The sequence below is a fragment of the Pteropus vampyrus genome, unplaced genomic scaffold (genome assembly GCF_000151845.1).
Source record: "Pteropus vampyrus isolate Shadow unplaced genomic scaffold, Pvam_2.0 Scaffold81, whole genome shotgun sequence".
Taxonomy (NCBI): Eukaryota; Metazoa; Chordata; class Mammalia; order Chiroptera; family Pteropodidae; genus Pteropus; species Pteropus vampyrus.
Window position 1 is genome coordinate 7,740,294 of NW_011888862.1, and position 20,472 is coordinate 7,760,765.

The following is a 20,472-nucleotide window of genomic DNA, read 5'->3' on the forward strand; positions in this document are numbered from 1 at the left end:
CTTCAAGTCCTTCCTCTCCTTTATCCCCCGCATACTATCAAACTTCATGATTCGACCTTCAAAATATTTTCCAAAACCACCCGCAACAATAGTTCAGAGTGAAATGACTTCTCCAATAGGTGAATTTATGAAAAATAAAACTGAGTGCATTCAGCTCAGCTCTTCTCTTTCTTCCTCTTAGAAGTTGGCCTTCTGCGCTCTTCCCCAAGGGGCAGGCCCTCTGCCTCACGTGCGTCTGCCCTAGTCCAGTGTTGCTGAGATTGGGTGGGTGAGATTTTGTTTCTGGGCATCAGCAGGCAGGCTATATCCTTGCACTAATCTATATCCTTCAACTTTGCCTTTATCAATAACATGAACATTATAATATAGGTAGAGAAAATGCACAAATCACAAGTGTAGAGCTTGAGGAATTTTCGCAAAGTGAAATAAGACCTACAGAAATAAATATACCATGTTCATGGGTTGTAAAGGTGTCCAGTCTTCCCAAAAGTATCTACAGAGGCAATCCCAGGGTTTTTTTTTTTGGGGGGGGGGTTGACAAACTGATTATAAAATTTATATGAAAATACAAAGAGCCAAGAATAGCCAGGGAAATCTTGAAGAAAAGGAACAGTGTTTGAAGACTTAAATTCTCAGATATCAAGACTGACTATAAAACTACAGTAATTAAGGTAGTATAGAATGGGCACAAGGACAAATTGACTAACAGAACAGAAAGCCCAGAAACAGACCCACATATACACAGCCACTTGAATTATGACAAAAGTGCAGTACAGAAAAGATGATCCTTTTTAATAAACAGCGTTGAGTCAACTAGATATCCATCCTGAAAAAATGGGCACAAATAATATTTTGATTTTGCATCCAATGATTCATCATATTCATTAACTAGTTTAGAACCTAGATTGGAGGAAGAGTATCAGAGGAGGCACTATAATTTTCTGTTAACCTCTCTTCTGAATTTTAGTTACCCTGTCTTCTGTAATCCTCTCCTGTCACTGTAACTTGGAATACTTTCTCTAAACCACCTAACTGATGTCACTCTCATGCTGAAAATAGTTCCCCATTGATAGCTCCCTATTGCCTTCAAGATCAAATCCAAACTCCTTCACAAGTCTTTCCAGGCCCTTCCTGATCTGGTCCCTGATTTTTTCTCCATTCTCACCTTTCCCCACTTCCTGTTGGAGCCTCGACACATGCTCTGTGCCATTTTTTCCCTTTGAGGCATTTATACACGCTGTTCTTCCCACCTTGATAACTCTATTCTCCTTTACCTGATAACTATCTACTGGATGCATGATTCTCAGCCTAAACGTCACTTCCTGTAGGCCTAAAAATATTACTTCCTCTAGCGCTAAACATCACTTCTTTTAGGAGGTGGGTACATAAACACATGAACACACACTCCAGCCTAACAAGTCGCCACTTCTTGCCATGCCCAACGGCTCCTAGAGCATAGCACTGTGTTCTCAGCATGGTCATGGCATTCCCCACACTGTATTATTATCGCTTGTTTACTTTTCTTCAGCTCCCTGAGGGGCGACAAACTGGTCTTATTCACCACTGTGTACCCAGTGCCAAGCGTATAGTGAGTATTCAATAAATACCACTTGAAATGAGTTACATTTGCAATTGCAATGTATTTTCAGCTATGTAACTCTTTTAAAGTCTTATGAGGTAGGACAGGCATAAAGAGTATTCCCATTTTACAGATGGCCCAATTGAGGCCGAGTAACTTTCTCAAGATCAATCAGCTAGGACAATGGTACCATGCTGGGAATGGTACCAATCTAATCTTATGATATTTAACTTGGTTCATCTTTAGCCACACTGAATTATTTTTATATAACACATACTTCTGGGCTTAGTTTAAATGGTGCATTTTCCCCCCAGAGTTCTTTTTTTCCCTTCAACCTTTTATCAAGGGAAGTTTCCAACATATACAAAAATACAGTGTACTAAACCCCCACGGATGCACCGCCCAGCTTCAATAATTATCAACTCATGACCAATCTTGTTTATTCTATGCCCCACCCACTCTTCTATCTTCCAAATTACTGGAAGCAAAATCCCAGACATTAAATCATTTCATGTGTAAATATTGCAGTTAAGTGGTGCAGTAAACAAATCATTCACAGGTGTATTCGACTGGTAGTAGTAAAAAAATTCACAAATGAGGTTCTTCCTTATAGCTCAGTAGGAGAAGCAAGAATACTCATCATTTCCTTATTGTTGGGGGTGGGGTGTTCTGCAGTATCTCTCCTGGTGTGGAATCATCAGCATTCAACCACTCTGGATGGGGTGATGTGGATTAAAGCATAGGTAAAATAAGCACCAAACTAGCTCAGAAAAGTGGATCTCAAAACTTCACAAACTTGCACAGAAAGTACATAATGTGTGCAGCTGGTAGTAATTATCAGGTTCCTTTTCTTCTTCATCCAAGTTATCAAACCAGCCATGTCAGAAGGCCAACTTCCCCAGCCTGAGTGGAAGACCTGCTTGGGCCTCACCTAAGAAATGTTGTCACATGAAATCCAGTTTGTGCCTCTACGAAATCAAAACAGCATGTTCAATTCTCAAAGGAAACTTCATTTAACATAAATCTTAGACACAAAACCATCCCCAAAGTGATGAAAACTAGGTTGTGCACTAGTAAAACATGATCGCACTCATCAGCTCCCATGCCGGGCTGAGCAATAACATAAATGGGTCCATAAATCTATGCGACTACCCATGGCACCAGAACAGGGAGTGGACATAGCTTTGAATCCTCTTAGATGCTGTAAAAATTGTCCACAACCAGTAAAACAGGCTAGGAAGTTTACATTTTCCCCAGAAGCTTCATAATGAGAAGCGGGTTAAGGTTGCTGCCAGCACATGGTTTCATTCTACAGACATATTATGAAGCACATGGTTTCATTCTACAGACATATTATGAATCAAGATATAGACACATGCGCATATACACAGATATAGATATATAACTCTGATGAAGTTAACATTTCATGTCACCAAGACCAAGGCAATAAATCTCTCTGTTTCACAAAGATACAATGAATCATACGATCACTATATTTTCAGCTATATAACTGTTGTATTATCCCTCCTGGTCTCATTTTATAGATACCTGTAATCTCTAAAGTGCTATGTTAATAAAGTTCTAATATTATTCATTCAACTAATATTTACTGAGCACCTACTATGTGCCAGGCTGTTCTGAGCACATAGCATACATGAGCGAACAAAACAAATAATAATAAAAAATGAAAAGAAATATTACGTTAGGAGGGGGTACATGCTACAGAAAATAAAACAAAACAAAAGTGCAGTGCGAATAAGCAGGATGGGCCCGGGGAGCAGGTATCAGAGTGGGTGGGCCAGGGCAAACCTTGTTGAAAAAGTGAGGTCTTAGCCAAGTCCCCAGGGAAGAGAGGCAGGAAGCTAGGTGGGCAGGCACACACCCTAAGGCAGAAGTCCTCAAATGAGAGTGTGCATGGCATGTCTGAGGAAGAACAAGAGGGCTGGGATGCACTAAGTGAGGAGAGAGCAGGGAGGGAGGAAGTCCGAATGGTCAATGAGGGTCAAGTCACCTCGGCTCCTGGGCCCAGGGGAGGACTTTCACTTTGGTTCTCGGGGGAAGACTTAGCAGGGGAGCAAGTGGAAGAGTGGCATGATCTGACTTAGGGTTTCAAAGGCTCGCCTTGGCTTTGTTGTTTAGACTATAGGGGGAAGGGGCAAAGCAACGGAGCAGCAGAGGTAACAAAAGATAGTGGGTTCTAGACCTACTTAGGAGGCAGGGCTGATGGATCAGACGTGGAACGTGAAACAAAGAGAGTCAGGGACAACCCCGGGCTTTTGTCCTGAGCAATGAGAGGGGAAGTGGCACTGGCTTTAACTGAGATCGGGAAGGCTATGGGCAGAGTGGTTTGAGGGGGATGATGACGAGTTCAGGTTTGGACAGGATGATAAAGAATGTAAGATCTTTAAGTGGAGATGTTCAAGTCGGCAGCTGGACATGTGACTCGGGTTCAGAGGAGAAGTGTGCTGAGGTGTTTGATGCTGATATTACTATTCATAATAACCCCAATTAATTATTAGCAGTTAAAACAAATAATAATAGCACTAATAAAAGTCACACAAACACCAATGTCCTGCACAGAGAAGAGGCAGACCAAGAATCATAAAACAAACAAAAGGAATTAACTGTTCGCTGATTGAGTCAATGGTCATGTTCAACTACTAGAATAAAAATGAAGAAAACCTGTATACACTGTTCCTTCCTAAGATGAGGATTCGCTCTTTCGTAAATATTTCAGGAATCTATAGGAATCCAAAAGTGACCACGCGAAGCAAAACTGAGTTCACAAGCTGGGATACTACTAACTAGGTGGCTTTTAGATCCTAAGAAACATCATTTATTGATTACTGAAAGAAACAATGCTGACTCAGAGACGCTTCAGCAAAATAAGAGTTGAAATGAAAGTCTTTAATTTCTAAGTATCTGCCCTTTCAGCCTTCTTCATCTCTAAGGGTATTAAGTGTCCGAAGTTTCCTTTTTCAGATTCTGTTTCTAATGCATAATGACACTGGGTAAGGTTGCTGGGCAGTAAGGGGGAGGGAGGTGGATAGAAGGTCTACTGCGGCAGAAGATGATGCAACTTCTAAAAATTCATCTCACCAAAAAAATGGAAAACATTTAAAAGCTGCCGATAAAGGATCTCGCTAATGCCCCATCCCCCAAGCCTGCTGGCACAAACGTCAAAGCAAAACTTTCAGCACTAAATCGAATTAACACACATTCCTAAAGCACAGTACAAGTGTAGCTTATTACAATCTGGAAAATTCCGTGGTATTTATCAAATCCCAAGCAAAGCTATGATGCTTAGAAGTGTACCACAGTAGACGTCACTGACAGCCACAAGCACGATCGCTCTGGGTGTGTTGCTGTGGCAACCATGTATTCAGCAGCAACATACTGTCTGCTTCTCGCCAACCCAGAACCAGAGGCAGAAGAAACCAGCCAGCTTCCTGATGGTAACAAACCAGGGAGTCACAGCATGAGCCATCTCCATCCTTCACACACGTGTGAGATTTCCTTTCAGCAGTCTGAAATCATTCCCACACAATCCCTTTCTTCTACTGCAGAACCAGGAAACATACCCAAGCACAAAGCATCAAAGAAGTGTGAGAGGCGAGAGAGCATGTGTGTGGGGGGAGAGGGGACGGGGAGGACATGATTGAAAAGTGTCAAGGTCACATGGTTAGCTGGATCCAGGCATGAGGGGCTTTTCTGGGGAGGGAATGGAGAAGGCCCGGCCAATTGGAAAAGCAACCCGAAAAAAAATCCAAAAAAAAGAAAACAAGAAAAAAAAACAGCAGCAAACTAGAGCATGAGCCTTTCAAGGAAAGCTGTTCCCATACAGAGAGACTGTGTGCTAAAGGGAGCAGGCCAACAGCAAGCACGTGAAGACACCGAAATTCCAAAGGAGGCGTGGGAAGTCTCAGATGCCAAATCCTACAGTGTACTTTTGGATACTCCACAGTATGTTGAAATGAAAGAGAAATTGTTACACGTACCTTTTCCACCGGCAGAAAATCATTTTCTACTTCAATCGACCTTGGTCTTAGTTTTATTGGCTTGTCTTTGAAAATATCTCCAAAGCCCACTCCCTTAACTTTCTTCGGCTGGATTGCTGCAGTTGCAACTGTCCCATTGGCACCTTCAGATTTGGTACTGCTGGAGTCACCCCCATCACTCTCAGAGCCTGTAGTTTCCCTTAAACCTGTGAAGATGGGGGACGGGGAGAGAAAGAGCTCAGAAATCAACCACAGCCATGAAGCACCTCATAGCCAGCCAGGAACCACCTCTAAAAGTGGTACTGGATACAGGAAAACTTGCACTGAGATTTTTACTGTGTGTTGAATATGTTGTGTTACGGTAGCTCTGAGTTTTGTTTGATCTCCCTATCCTCAGCCTTTAAATACAAGAAGTGAATCAAAACTTTGCAGAAAATCTCATTTCAAAGCGCATCTCTTTGTAAATGTGACATTTCACTTCTCGGCCGGAGCTTGGCTCTGATTCAAATTTGTTTTGCCTCCGTCTATGCAATAACAACCCTCCCCGCCCCCTCCTCACCTCCCTGCCCAGTCAGTACCACATACTGTACCTCCAATCTCTGTGACTCATGTCAATTAGCAATTAGCAATGAAAGTAACATTTCCTAAAGGGAAACTGTAAAGCTAAAAGCCATTTAAACAAATTAGCAATTAAAGAAACCACACAAAATCATGACTGCCAAAGAATTAAATCTCTTTGGATGGCTTCATAAGGAATAAATGCACACAGACAAGTTTCCCTAGGAAAGCATTAAACTGAACTTGATATTGAGACTGGCAAGATGATCTCGTTCTTCTGCCCTCTCGGAGGCCAGAATCCCTCAAGCTCTTCTTTCCTCCTTTAACACCATCGTTTCCCCAAAGCTGAATTCCTTTACAATGAAGAACACTGGGGACATGAAACCCTTCCTTTGACCTCTTGTGGCATGTGTTGGAAGTCACAAAATAGTTATTAGCAAGACAACATGGACACTTACCTCCCCAGATTCCTTTTTCCCCAGGTCTGCCCACAATCATGTTCCTAAAAGGAAGAGCCTATTTGTTTCTAGTTAATTTCTGGGTGTACATTCTTATTTTGATGGTTAGTACATCAGTCATGCCATCAAAGGGCAGGATTCAAAGGATATTTTATGGAATATTAAAGTCTGCCATTAAACCTGTCCCTGAAATCCTCTAGATGTGTAGGACAGCTCCTGAAGAGTTACTATATATCTCCTAATAAGCATGCCCTTGGGACAAAAAGTACACCATTCGATTTTGTTCTCGATTAGCCAATCGTGCATTATCTTCCTATAGGTACGGTGGCCTCCCAGTACATAAGAACAATATACCAAATAATTGCTCACGTAAAATGTCATAAAATGTTGAAGTCATTGAAATAAAGAAGTCTCAGTGCAGGAAGAAACTGTTAAGTGAAAACAGACAAGATATAGAAAGGTCATCATCATAAATTGCTAACAAGTTTCAAAATCAAATCCTTAAAACAATGGCTGTGCTTGTTGTTGCCGCTGTTTTCCATAAAATGGTATTTATAAACCAAAAAGGAATGGGGGAAGAGGAAGATCCTTGGTGTACATTTTAAGTAACTAAAGAACAGCATTTCTGAGCAAAAACAGAGGGCAGAACAGCGAGGAACAGCCCACAACAAGGGGTCGGCTACAATTTACAGGGCTGGATTTGCGTGTGCAAACATGGACAACCCCCTGGATTAGCTATCCATTCGTGTGTTCATTTGTTCATTGTTTTTAGAAATATCCCTGCTGGATATATAATTTTTGAGTCTAAATATTGTGTCATTTCCCCTGTAACATGTTCTCATTTTGCTGTATGGATTCTTTCTTTGTGATAAATGGCTTGTATATTCTTTTCTGGTTTGGAAACAACCATTTGAGGATAGAATAAAGAAACGGTTAGTGAAAAGAAACCATCACCAGCCCCTTCCCTTCCACCTCCACCACCGCCACCACCGCCACCACCGCCACCACAACCAGAAGGCAGCAGGGCAAATGGATTAGGGCAAGGCTGTTTTAGTTCTTCGAAGAGAGGAATTTGAAGGATTCTTCTATCATTCCTCATTAGCTAGAACCATAATATTTTCGACCACTGCCATCCTGACTTCACTGAGCTTCTGGTTTAAGGGATTTGCTGCCTTCCGGGCCCACCTTAATAACTTTCTATTAATCACTGTGAGAAATACTCTTTACGTTACACAAGGAGAGGATGCACAGTCATTCAATCACACAAGCATGAACTGAGAAGGAAACACATGGCAGATTTTTCTTCCAGAAATTCTGGCAGCCTACTTCTATCAGTTTTATGTATGTAAATTAAATATCTGAATATATGGGTTGGTGAAATAATGCAAAATCTAGTTCCTTCCCTTTGGAGGGAAAGAAAGGTGACTTTTCATTTTCATGTCTGTTTGGTGCAGCATCTTGTAGTTACTGGTATCCATCACAAACATTATCCCATAAAATGTCCCTGTGTCACACTTAGAAAGCCAGGTGACACTCTCATGTTGTACAACCCAAAGTGTCATTTGCATATTGGAGACAGTTAATCAGGGGCTCATTACTGGTATACAGAAAGGTAACTGCAGAAGTGTGCGTATTTGGAGAAACTTATCACCGTGTGCACTGGTTTGACTTCTAGACTTGCGGACAGTGGACTTGTCTAGGTGAAGAGGGCATAGATTCACCTCCGTCTATCAAGTGACCATAGTGAGGCCCAGGTGGAGCACTGTACACATAGTAAAAGTCATGTACAACGGGACCAGGTTTTGTCCACTGGGGAACAGAAATAAAAATAAACTTCACTACAGACAGTTTGAGAAGCACGGTTCTGGTGTTCACGTCTGAACCTTCTTCATCGCTTCTATAGATGTATGTATGCATACATTAGTGTACATGCCCACTAAAGTAGCTGTTTTTCCTTCAACGTGAAAAAGAACAAAGCCTCCTCAAATTTGCTTTGGCCAGTCACGTAACTGTCCACTTTCGCATAATTTACCTTAATATTCCAGCATAGATTACTTCAGATCTGTGGACTATTTTTTTTTTTTAAGTTTTAATTCACATTCGCATGTGTAGTACTCACTGTGTTGCAGGAACTGCTCTAAGGGCTTCACGAGAGTCATTCACTAATCACATTCATCTCCTTCCCCTCAACTTCTGGCTTTATTTCACAACACAAAAGGCTACACATTGGTTCTGCCAAAAGAAGTCTGCCGTGTGGTGATTGGCTGAATGAGCAAAGCAAAACACCATTTCTGGCATGGACTTTCATGCCAGATTTTTATTTCTTTGAACCACACAATGACAAAATGGTTTGCTGATTTCTAATGACCCACTCGGAAAAAGCAATAATCATAAGAGGTTGACATCTGCATGGGAAGCCATCTTACACCACCACCCCAGAAGCCCAGAAATACTGGTACAGATACATATGCCATGACAAATGCTACTGATCCCTTCTCTGCACGCATGGTTCATGCACCCATGTCACCCATATGGTAGATGCACAAAGCAAACAGGAAAGCGCGCCAGGGGCTGGTGATGGTAATGCTCTTGTAGCACACACCAAGGAGACAGCACTTATCTTAGGCAAATAAGTCCATGTCCTTGGACCATAAATTCACAGACACTTGGCAGAAGCATGAGCAGCTCAGGAAAGTGCAGCTGCATCAAGAAACACAAGTACCCAGATCTTATCTTTTCAATTGCCTCCTGCTGTTAAGGTCACTCACTGTAATAGCGTCTGTGGCCCTCCGTCTTTCCAGGTGCAGCTCGGTACAGAATTGTCCCTTCAAAGGTAGTCTTTCCTGACAGTGAATGAGAGAAGAGAAGGGGAGAGAAAAACAAGAGAGGGGGGAAGGGGGAGCAAATGATGGCAAAAGAAGGGAGAGGAAGAGTCTTTAACTGAACTTGCCTTCAATGAATCCACTGCAAGAATTTCATCCGCAAAATTAATTCGAGACCATTAGGCAGAAGTTCAGAACGTTACAGAATGAGCCCAAAGTCCCCATGCAACCACGGTGCACAATCACGAGCACCCAGAACCGGGCTTGCCTCTGCACTGGCATGTAAATTATGCTCAATTTAAGCCTGGAAGCCATTCCAACATTGTAACTCAAGAATAGGAAAACCTCAATTAACCAGAAAGAATCCAATTAATTGGATTCCTTAATTAACTCAATTGTATAGCACAATCTTCTCTCTGAAGAATATGACCCAAGCAAGATTTAGGCCCATCATCCTTTATCTTCTACCTCTAGAGCCTTGTATGATACTAGCTGATATTCATGACTGCAATATTCTGAACAAGGCAAAGAATCCTCTCTTTAAAAGATTTTTATCATCCTTAGTACCTTTAAGCAAGAAAATATACTAATATACTAGAGGGGGGTTTTCACCAATGAGATTTGAAAACAATACTGGCACCTCCGTCCATATAAGGGGTTTTCTGTCTAACATCAAGGACATCAGAAAATTCCATTTCTTGAAGTATCTTAATTGAGGTTTTGCCATATCAGTCATGAGACTGTATTTAAGCATGAGGACATAGGACTCACCCAGTGTCAAATGTCAAATTATCTCTTTTTTTGTTGTTGTTACAAATAGAGGTTAACAATAGCATGAGACTGGACACACAGCTAAAACCCAAATCTCTCTGGAACCATGAGTAAGTACACAGAACACACACATACGGCCCTGCTTTGAGTGTACACATACGCACAGGGACACACACACACACGCATATGTGTGTGTTCGTATGCCCTACAGAGAGTACCAACAGCAGGTAAATTGGTTTGCCAAAGGCAAATTCAATTAATAAATGCATTACTCTAAATTCTATTATGGCTTGTGAGATGTCAAACTGGAAGCTAGTCATATAGCTTCATTGTTAAGTCAGGGATGAAAAGGCAGGCTACATTTACAAAGAGGCAGAGAGTGGGAGAGGGGAGAAAGCAACTTGTCTTACTTCTTAGGAACTCTCATTAAGAAAATGGGCAACCCCAACAGGAACCATGGTGTCAGCTTCTGGGCCATGTCACTCCTAATACATGAAGGGATTGTGAAAAACCAGACCAATGACTTAAATGGATGGAATCAGGTATTTCTAATTTCCATGTCCTGCAGGTATGGTGATACACTCTTATTTTGAAATCTGACCTTGACAGATGTGTTCCATCCAAATAAGGCAAAAACTTAGATGTTCAAATCACTGGCAAGTTAAGGATAATCAAAAGAAACAATAGAGTTTCAAATGTTCTTGTTAGACTTGCAGTTCTTGAGGTCTTTGATAACAAGAGCAGAACAAGTAACAGTGGCTAGTTTTTATTTGGGCAAATTTTTATTCTGCTTAACTTCAGTTATTAAGGCAGTATTACTCTGAAAGAATGCTGCTGTTTTGTAAGCCAGGCTCTCCAAAACTGAGCACTAGCGGTCTTTTCAGCATCAGAAAAAGTATAATCATCCATAACCGTGCAAACTTACTACAATATTATTGACTGTATTCCTCTTCTCCTTTTCACCCATTCCCCACTCCCTCCTTTCTGGTAACCATATCTTTGGTCTCTGTTTCTATGAGTCTGTTTCTGTCTTGTTTTGTTTTGTTTTTAGATTCCACATATAAGTGAAATCGTATGGTATTTGTCTTTTTCTGCCTGAATTATTTCATTTAGCAAGTATCAAAATGTTGAAGCACTATACTGCACACCTGAAACTAATATAACCAATACGAGACTATATACCAACTACACTTATATTAAAAAAAGAAAAGAAGAAAAAGCGTAAGAAAAAGAAATCAGTATTTTGGTAAACTTTCTGCAGGTAAACGGAGCATCCCCATATTCTTCCCCAGAACCGAGTCTGAGAATCACTGAGGTAGACCATGACCCTGAAGTCCCTGAATGGCCAAGCATTTCTGCAAAATCTGTGCACTGGCAGCAAGGTGACTGGAGAAGGAGCCTGGGCTGAGGATAGGTAAGGACACACACTCCTCATCTAAAGAGCAAAAGAGATGGGAGACTGAAAAGTTCATGAATGTTACTGCTACTTATTTTATTGGGAGAAATATTCTATGGTCACTATTAAATATTTGCACTTGAAGGCAGACAAATACTGTAAAAAGAAAGAATTTTAAAATCTCAACACAAAATCACATGCTTATGCTAGCATCTAATTTTGCCTGAAATTTTATTTTATCAATTTGCTAATTGCTCTTCACTGCTAATAGAATGTTATGCACAAAACAAACATCTAATATTTAAAAGAAAAAAAGTCTAGCTATGCTACAGAGTCAGGGTTTGTTAGCTGGACTTTATTTTTATAGGCAATGGGCGCTGAGTAATTTGTTTCTTACAGCTAATGAAATGTAATATTTGCATATTATGGTAGTGGTTTGCCTTCAGTTTTAAAAGGCCATTTCTTGACAAGTCACTAAAGTATCAATACCTAAAATTCAAACCTAAGGAATTAGGAAAATAAGAAAGTCAATTCAAACTGAAATCTCATGGTTATTAATGGTTATAGAAAGAAAATGCAAACTTGATCCTAAAAATTATGGGAAATAACTGAAAATGTTTCTGTAGCCAAAAGATGGTTTTTGTATAAAAAAAAAAGAAAGAAAGAAAGAAGAAAAAAAAACTAACAGAAATACTTTTTAGTTTTACAACAATTATTTTAGAATCTAAGAAGTTTAATATCAAAAAGATGCTAGAAACAGAAAAGACAATGTGAAGCAAAATATGTATAAAATTGAATTTCAACAATTATCACATCTGGATTTCTGTACCTCTAACTTTAAGTAAATCTTATAGATTCAAGATATTATCTGATTATAACTTGCTATAATACCAATATAATACATAATTAGTCCTATTTCACATTTAGTCAATACTAGCATGTGCAAAATTGTGACTGAAAAGGTAATTAATTATGATCTGTGATAAAAAAAAAAATAAGCGAAACTGCACTTACATTTGAAATTTCTAAGGTGCTATGTGAGAGAGTGAACTACCGGCCATACTAGAGGCAATACCAATGTGTATGGAAGGCCTGCATATAATTGTAGCCTCGTCACTCATAAGCTGGGCCACACCCAGGACTTAATTTCACTGGGCTTTAGTGTTTTCATCTGACATCAGGCTAAACGATCTCCAAATTTCTTTCCATTCCTAACATAAGATTCTGCCTGCACTATTATTGTGACCACTTGGATGTTTTATTTCATAAAAACCTAATTTACTCAATTTTTTTTCAGTATTGATCTGTTACATGGGAGTCCATTACATTCTTTAAAAAAAATCCTCATTGGCACCATTTTGCAATCCCTAACGAGTAAACATCTGGATGAAAATCAGCAGTGGCTGCTAACATTCAAAAAGAAAGATGGCCAGACATTATCAGCCTCCAGATAGACTATACATTACCACCTATGAAGCAGTTTTGAAAAACATAAAAACTGAATTTAACCAAGCCCTTAGATCTAATTACCAATTTATAAGAATATAGCGTAAATGACACAGCAGGGATGAAATCAGCAAAGGCAGACAGTAAGAAACTAATGGACAAAGGACCTCAGCTTGTTAAGGAAAATAAAGAGGCATGGAGGAGGAAACGAGATTCAAAGAGACTTGAGACATATCAACAAATCACAATGTATGTACGTACCTTCTTTGGATACAGATTCAAACTATCAAATTTTATTAAAAATAGAAGACTATTAGGAGAAAGTTAACACTGACCATATATTTAATTACGATGAGGAGCTGCCATTATTTTTTTCGGTGCGATAATGGTATTTTAAGACACCCTTTTATTAATACATATTGAAATATAGTTATCTGTCACTTAGCGAGGGGAATATGTTCTGAGAAATGTATCATTTGGCGATTTCGTCATTGTGCAAACATCACAGAGCGCACTTACGCAAACGTAGATGGTACGGCCTACTACACACTTAGGCTGTATAGTGTAGCCTATTGCTCCCAGGCTACAAACCTGTACATCACGTTACATGTATTAAATATTGCAGGCAACTTTAACACAATGGTATGTATTTGTGTATCTAAACCTATCGAAACTCAGAAAAGGTACAGAAAAAATACAGCATAAAAAATTAAAAAAAAAAAAAAAACGGCACACCTGTATGGGGCAGTTATCATGAATGGAGCCTGCAGGACTGGAGGTTGCTCTGGGTGAGTCAGTGAGTGATGAGTGAACGTGAAGGCCTAGGACATTACTGTGCACTGCTGTAGACTTTATAAACACTGTCCCACAAGCCCTTCCCTTGCTTCCTTCCGACAGGGTCAGAAATAGAACATCAAAGCTGCCGATGCTGCTCCATGAACAGGGATATGGGTGGGGCTGATTGAAATATTGAGGAGAAACTGGCTAAGGCGTAGATCACCATAACAGTGACTGTCAGGAAGGACTGAAAGGTGGCCTGAGGATCAATAGGAATAAGAAATCAAGATGGAGAAATAAAGGAACATAGGGGATTGTCATGGCAATGTGGTTTAGGCCACTGCATTTGGAGGAGTGGTCACATTAAGGAAGTATGCGGTATTCATTTAAAAAAAAGGGTGTTTAACACGAAGAGGATGTAGAACTAAGGACTCAATATTTGGACTTTGGAAATTTGTTTTTGGTTCCATTGACCCTTCTGGCACAAAGGCCTCTCTCTGGCATTGAATTGATGGAAGAAATAAAACTTATCTATGCTTTACATCATCGCAACCTGAAAATATTTCCAGAGTACAGTGACAAACTGGCCCCACACAATCACAGAAATCGTTTACTAAAGTGACAGTGGCACTGAATACTTGTTAAGGTCGCTCCTTTGGAACTGTGTCCTTGTACAGGATCTTAGGTCCTCAACGAAGAATTTACAGCCATGTGCTCCGAAGACCATCAGGCTAGATCTGGGAGGGCCGTAGCGCCCTCTGAGTATGTAGCACTGGGGGGACTGAGTATGTAGGCTCCTCTGCACTAAATGGGTCAGTGTCTGACTGATTGGGAGGACTGAGTATGTAGGCTCCTCTGCACTAAATGGGTCAGTGCCTGACTGATTGGGAGGTCATCTGTGCACTCAAGATTGAAGTGTTGTGAGTGAGAGGGACTCTGTTGCCAAGCCCCACAGATACTGCTCCCATACGGGAAAAAAGTTCCTCCTGAACTTCCTATCTTTCCCTTTCTTACAGGAAATTCAGCTCCATTATAACCTTATGCGACCGCCATCATACATGCAGTCCCTCATTGATGGAAATGTCATTATGCAGTGCATGACTGTATTTATGAATAAAATTATATGATATCTGAGTTTGCTTCAAAACAATATGGGGGAGGATTGTGTAGAGGTGTAATTACAATCAACTGTCCATAGGTTGATAATTGCTGAAGTTGGGTGAAGGGCTTCGTTATACTATTCTCTCGATTTGTGTGTATGTTAGAAATTTTAGATAATAAAAAATTTATTAAAATATTTTTGAAAAGTACCAATAAGGTTTCATAAGTTTTCTGAAAGGTAAAGACGTTTTCAAATATAAATATGCAGCAAAAAGTTTCTGCTATTACATAACAATAAATTTTCTTATCTGACATAAAATGTTTAAATCAACAAACCAACCAATTGCTGTAACTCTTTCCTTGACAGATTAGATTTCCCTGAACAAAGATCTAAAGTAGAGATTTTCATAACCAACCACCATAATATAAAAATACATTGGGGTAAAAGAAAGCAAGTTCCAAGCAATTTGCACCTGTCATTCGAAGATAAAAATGCCTCTCTGCAGAGTAAGAAAGGATTCAGCAATCATTTATTGAACACCTACCATATGTCAAGCTGTCATGGCACACTTCCTTATAAATATAATGCAGTGTTTTTTCTATTGCATTCATCCATTGGCTGACAAAACTCAACTGAGTAACTATCTTCAAATACTTCTGAAAGTAGAAATGTGAAGAGTACAAATATCAAGTAAGTACGTGCACATACAGGAATGTGTGTGGGGGAGCTGTGTGTAGCAAAGAGATATGCAAGGATACATTGTACACAAAGTTTTCTTCATATGCACCAGTATACAGATTTTATCTGTCTTAAAAACTTCACCCTAATGTCTGCTAGCATTTAAATTAAGAGGATTTTTATATGATGTCATCAGGATCTCTAAAAATTACCAAAATGGCACAAACATTAGAAGTTTAACTTACTCCTAGAGGCATTTATTAAGTAATCTCTATCAAAAGTAACCATAATTTATGAAAAGTATTGAGAGTGCTGCTCTAACAAAGACCTTGATTAAGTACAGATGAGCTCATACTACAGTAAAAAGCTAGATGTCTTTTGTGCGTTAACTACATTTGTCTTTCTAAGTTTTATGATAAAAGTAAACAAGCATCTACTATAGTTATACAAGATGTTATCTCTGGCAGAAACCAGGTGAAGGGTACACAAGACCTCCCTGAACAGATTTTTAAATAACTTCCTGTGAATCTACGACTATTTCGAAATATTTCAAAAGATTTTTTTTTTTTTTTTAAGTAAACCACATTGAAACTACTAATACCATTTTTGGGGGGTAGGGAATAAGCAGATTCATATTACAACCACAGGTTCCACTTAAACAATTCCTACCAGTATACATAATTTCTGCATATAAACTGATCTGATTATGTAAATTTTACCATCGTAGAGTAATTAGTTAATGAAAACCCTGCCAGAAATATTTCTCTTTCAGGGATTATTTTGATTTAGCAAGCCATAAGGACATTATCATCACATCTGCTTTCTACAAAGCCCTTTGTGACCATCATCATCCCCATATCCCCATGAGAGTGGCCTCTCTGCTTTTGTATCCCACTGTTCCTCAGATGCCTGCCTAGCAGAGCACCTGGGGCACTTTCTCAAACTTCTGTTGATTTGTGCACTCCCTTTCTGCAACGTGAGCTGACTAAAGGCGGGGACCCTGTCTGATTTGTTTCTGCACATCTTCAGTGCCTTGTACAGTGTCTTCATAACAAAAGGAGCTCAAAAAAAGTTGAATGAATGAACAGAAGAAAAAGAAGAAAGAAGAGAGGAGAAAAGGAAGGATGGCTAGATGGATATGGACAGACAGACGGAGATGTGGATACATGGGCCCTCTTCTCCTTAACTGTGTATATGGAAGATTACAAAAGCCACGTCGTTCTTACCATAAACTTCCATTCTTGTTAGGAGACCATGCCTCTCCAGGACCTCAAAACCCCTTCGACAAAGGGCAAATTCCGAGGTAACTAAACATGGCTGTTGAAACTATTGTACTCTCCTGGTCCTGAAATGGAAGGCTTTTAATTGAATGAGTGTTGAGGAGGGCAGTCTATACAAGAGAAGCAGCCTCTTGCAAGCATGTGAAGGAAGGTTAAGTGATTGGGGAGACCACTCCATTCAGCCTCCTAACCTCCTGCCCCAGGAATTCCAGCACCGTGTGCTTTGAGCTGAGCAGGGTCAAATGTCCATATTATTGACCTGGAGCAAGAAGAGAGTTTATTTCAATAGTTCCAAAAATACAAGAGGCATTACTTCTCTGACCCTCTAGCTCTGAGAGCATAGCTATCATGGCAGGACACCAAGAGATAAGGGTTCTCCCAAAGAGGTTGTCCAATACCTCCCCAGATTTCCTTTTCTGCATCAGTAGAGGAATCCTAAAGTAATTTTCAAATGCAGACAATGCTTCAGTGAACATGGCACCAATCAGTGTGTAAGCAGCCTCAAAATACTAACTGGTTATGTTCCAAGAGTTAATCATGATTAACAATGAGAGTGACTATTTATGGAAGAAGGCCTTCTATGGGTGAGGTGCTTTATACACATTATTGCTATTGGAACCTATAACACACTTCCCCATAGAAATAGTGGTATAATGATTCAATTTGTTCATCTCTCAAAAACAGCCCATTTAATCCATAACATCCCTGAGGTATAGTATTGTTATTATAGGACCCAGCTACCAGGTACAATACCATTTCAGTGTACGAAAGGAGGCAACAGGCAATTAGAATTCTAATGTGCAATTTGAGAGCTATAGCAACTCCCAATCTCATGGGGTCAAGGACACTTGCTGCCCTCCTGGCTGTACTCAGCAGCTGGTCCACTTTAAGCAGAGAATCCCCTCGCCCCAAGCCAGAGAAGGCAGCAGGAGTTCCAAGATGCTTCATTTGCTCCAAAATCACCTCCTGTCCTTCATACCATAGACCCTAGGATGGAATGCGGTTCAGGGGTGGGGGTCCCCAGGCTTGGGCAGTAGAGGGAAAGTGTGTGGCTGAAGCCACTGAGCCAACTGGTCAGCACTGCTGCTTCTATGTATAACAGGCTGTATGAGTCAGAGCTGCTGAGAGACCAAGTGAAGGAGCTAGAAACGGCTTTACCTCCAAATCAGGAATTTGTCCAATCAGAATACTGGTTTAAAAAAAGAGACACAACTAACTTGAGAATACCACTCAATGCAGATTTTTTCAAATGGAAGAGAAAGCTGTTTAAGAATTATATGGACAGGACAGAGCTGTCCTGCTTGTTACAAGGGAAAGTTGCATTCCCAGGTAGTGCCGAATCAATAGGACACAGTCGAGACTCTTACAACATTCATGCCCATGACCTTGAATCGAGACGGCACAATAGATACACAGACGCCCAAGCAGGAAGTTGGGTTAGCGACTGGGAGAACAAAGCTTCCCGGTCCTGACCTTTTGCTCCATGAGCTGGAAAGGGCAGCAGAGAAGCTGGAGGAAGGAGAGCTTCAGGCCCTGGAGAAAGAAAAATCCTGGAATTCGTTCTCACCGTCGCAGAGGGACACGCATGTTCACCCAAGTTGGGGCCAGGCTCTCAGCTGTCTTGTCATACTTTTAAGGGAACTGGCATGCAATTGTATTGAACACAGCACTTCATGCCACCAGTGATTTGTGTGTGTGTGTGTGTGTGTGTGTGAGTGCGCACGTGCGCGCGCGTGCACACACATGCGCACATGTCATTCTTCAAGTTTCTCAGGGGATGCTGAGAAACAGAGCAATCTCATTTGCTTCATTTAAAAAAAATATCAACTTGTCGTGAGTAACACTTTAGAAATACATAGAAGCACAGCAACATGGGCTACCCACGGGAGAGTATTACCATGGCATGAAGGCTGATAATCACCTATCCAGAGGTGTACAGAGTATGCGTCTGCACACAGGCAAAGGTGTGCATGTCACATCTGTACAATGATAAACCTACTAAATTGCATGGGTTAAGGCAGCATAACCCAAAAAAATACTCGTGAGCTTTTGTCACAGCTGCTTGGCATAGGCTACAGAGCAGAGGGTAAGCTGGAGCAGCATCCCTTGGCGCCCCTACTCCTTCCCTATGTGGGAGGGGGGGATGTCCTTACTTGACTTGGAAAGCTGCTCATCCTGGGAAATGCTGAGGTCATCCGACTCCCCAGACAGCTCCTTGATGAAGTTGGAAGGAAACATTCCAGTCTTTCCATTGAGAACACCTTCCCACCATCCTTCTTCTACCTGCACAGATGTGAACAGAAGAACAGAGAGGCGGGGATCAGGTTAGATGCAGCACTTCCCAGCTTTCCCTCCTGTGTGTGGTGCAGAATGAAGAGCCCACGCAGGGAGGGCTGAAGGACCCAAAGCTTACACATTAACGGTGAATGGGAAAGCAGGCCTCATAGAGTCTTGAGAGTCAGACTCAGGAAGGGGGAATTAACCTGGGGGCCAAAAACGTCAAGTGGAAAGAATTAACACTTTATTTTCATTAACTCCAAACTGAAATTTGGCATTTCCTTTGACACAAATGTAGGTAACACACCACAGTAATAGGACATGTAACCCATCACCCAACAAATCACAGATATTTTCATATTAACATCATAGATGCTGTGGGTATCTCACAATATTGTTTGCACCCATTGCTACTTTTAAGTGGTGGTAGTTATCACACCTACTTGGAAATCTTTAATGTATCAATAAGGAATTACTTGTTACTTATAATAAGGAATTACACGTAGATTATTATATCAAAATTTGCTTTGAAAATAGCTTGATAGCTACTTCGATATAAATGGTTCTCTGTGTAACCTTATATGTTTTATTTTATGCATTTAAAATCAGTATTTAAAAACTGAGAACGGCTTCCCCAGACTACCCAAACTAACTAGACAGCCTAACAAAAAACAGTTAAGAATCCCTGGGCTAAGAACTCAAACAGAAGGTAGTAGGAGTTCCTACAGGTTTCTGAAAGGGTCTAGATTACCCTGAGATGAACTGAAAAAGGGTGAAAGGGTGAAGGGAGGCAGGGAGGGCAGCCAGACTGCAGTCATCTGGGAGAGCAGTGAAAGTGGAGAAGGCAGGTACAGGTTTGAAGGCCTTTTGAGGTATGAGCTGGTCTTTAGTGACCAATTAACTGGAACAGCAAGAGAAGGGTTAAAAAAAAAGTCCTTCCAAGATTTTATGATAAAGCCACTAACAGAATGCCAGAAGAAAGAAAAGCAAGCTGGCTTCTTGAAGGAAAATAATAGGGCATTTAAGAACAAGCAAGTCTTAAGTTACCAGTGGTGTGATATATCAGAAAGAGATCTAGAACCTTTGGAATTTTGTTTTACCACATGTATATATTACCTACGCTAATTAATAAATACAATTTAAAAGCTAAAATAATTTTTAAAAAGAAAAAGAATATTAGAGTCAAAAGCCCAGTTCAGATCCTATCCTGAAACTTAGCAGTTGTATGACTTTACTCAAATTTCCTTCCAAACTGAACCTATCAGTACAATGGGGATAATTAATACACTCAATCAGTGTCAGAGATGGATGTATTATGATTCTACACTAA

General features: G+C 40.4%; 1 protein-coding gene across 3 annotated transcripts in view; it reads right to left on the reverse strand.

The window, feature by feature from the left end:
* SH3KBP1 (SH3 domain containing kinase binding protein 1) overlaps positions 1–20,472 on the reverse strand; it is a 267,401-nt gene that overhangs the window by 122,989 nt on the left and 123,940 nt on the right. For all 3 annotated transcript variants that reach the window (XM_011363025.2, XM_023532336.1, XM_023532335.1), the window contains 2 exons: positions 19,019–19,148; positions 5,578–5,783 (listed from right to left, as the gene is read on the reverse strand). In XM_011363025.2, the coding sequence (XP_011361327.1) occupies positions 5,578–5,783; positions 19,019–19,148 (336 nt within the window). The remainder of the gene's footprint in view (positions 1–5,577; positions 5,784–19,018; positions 19,149–20,472) is intronic.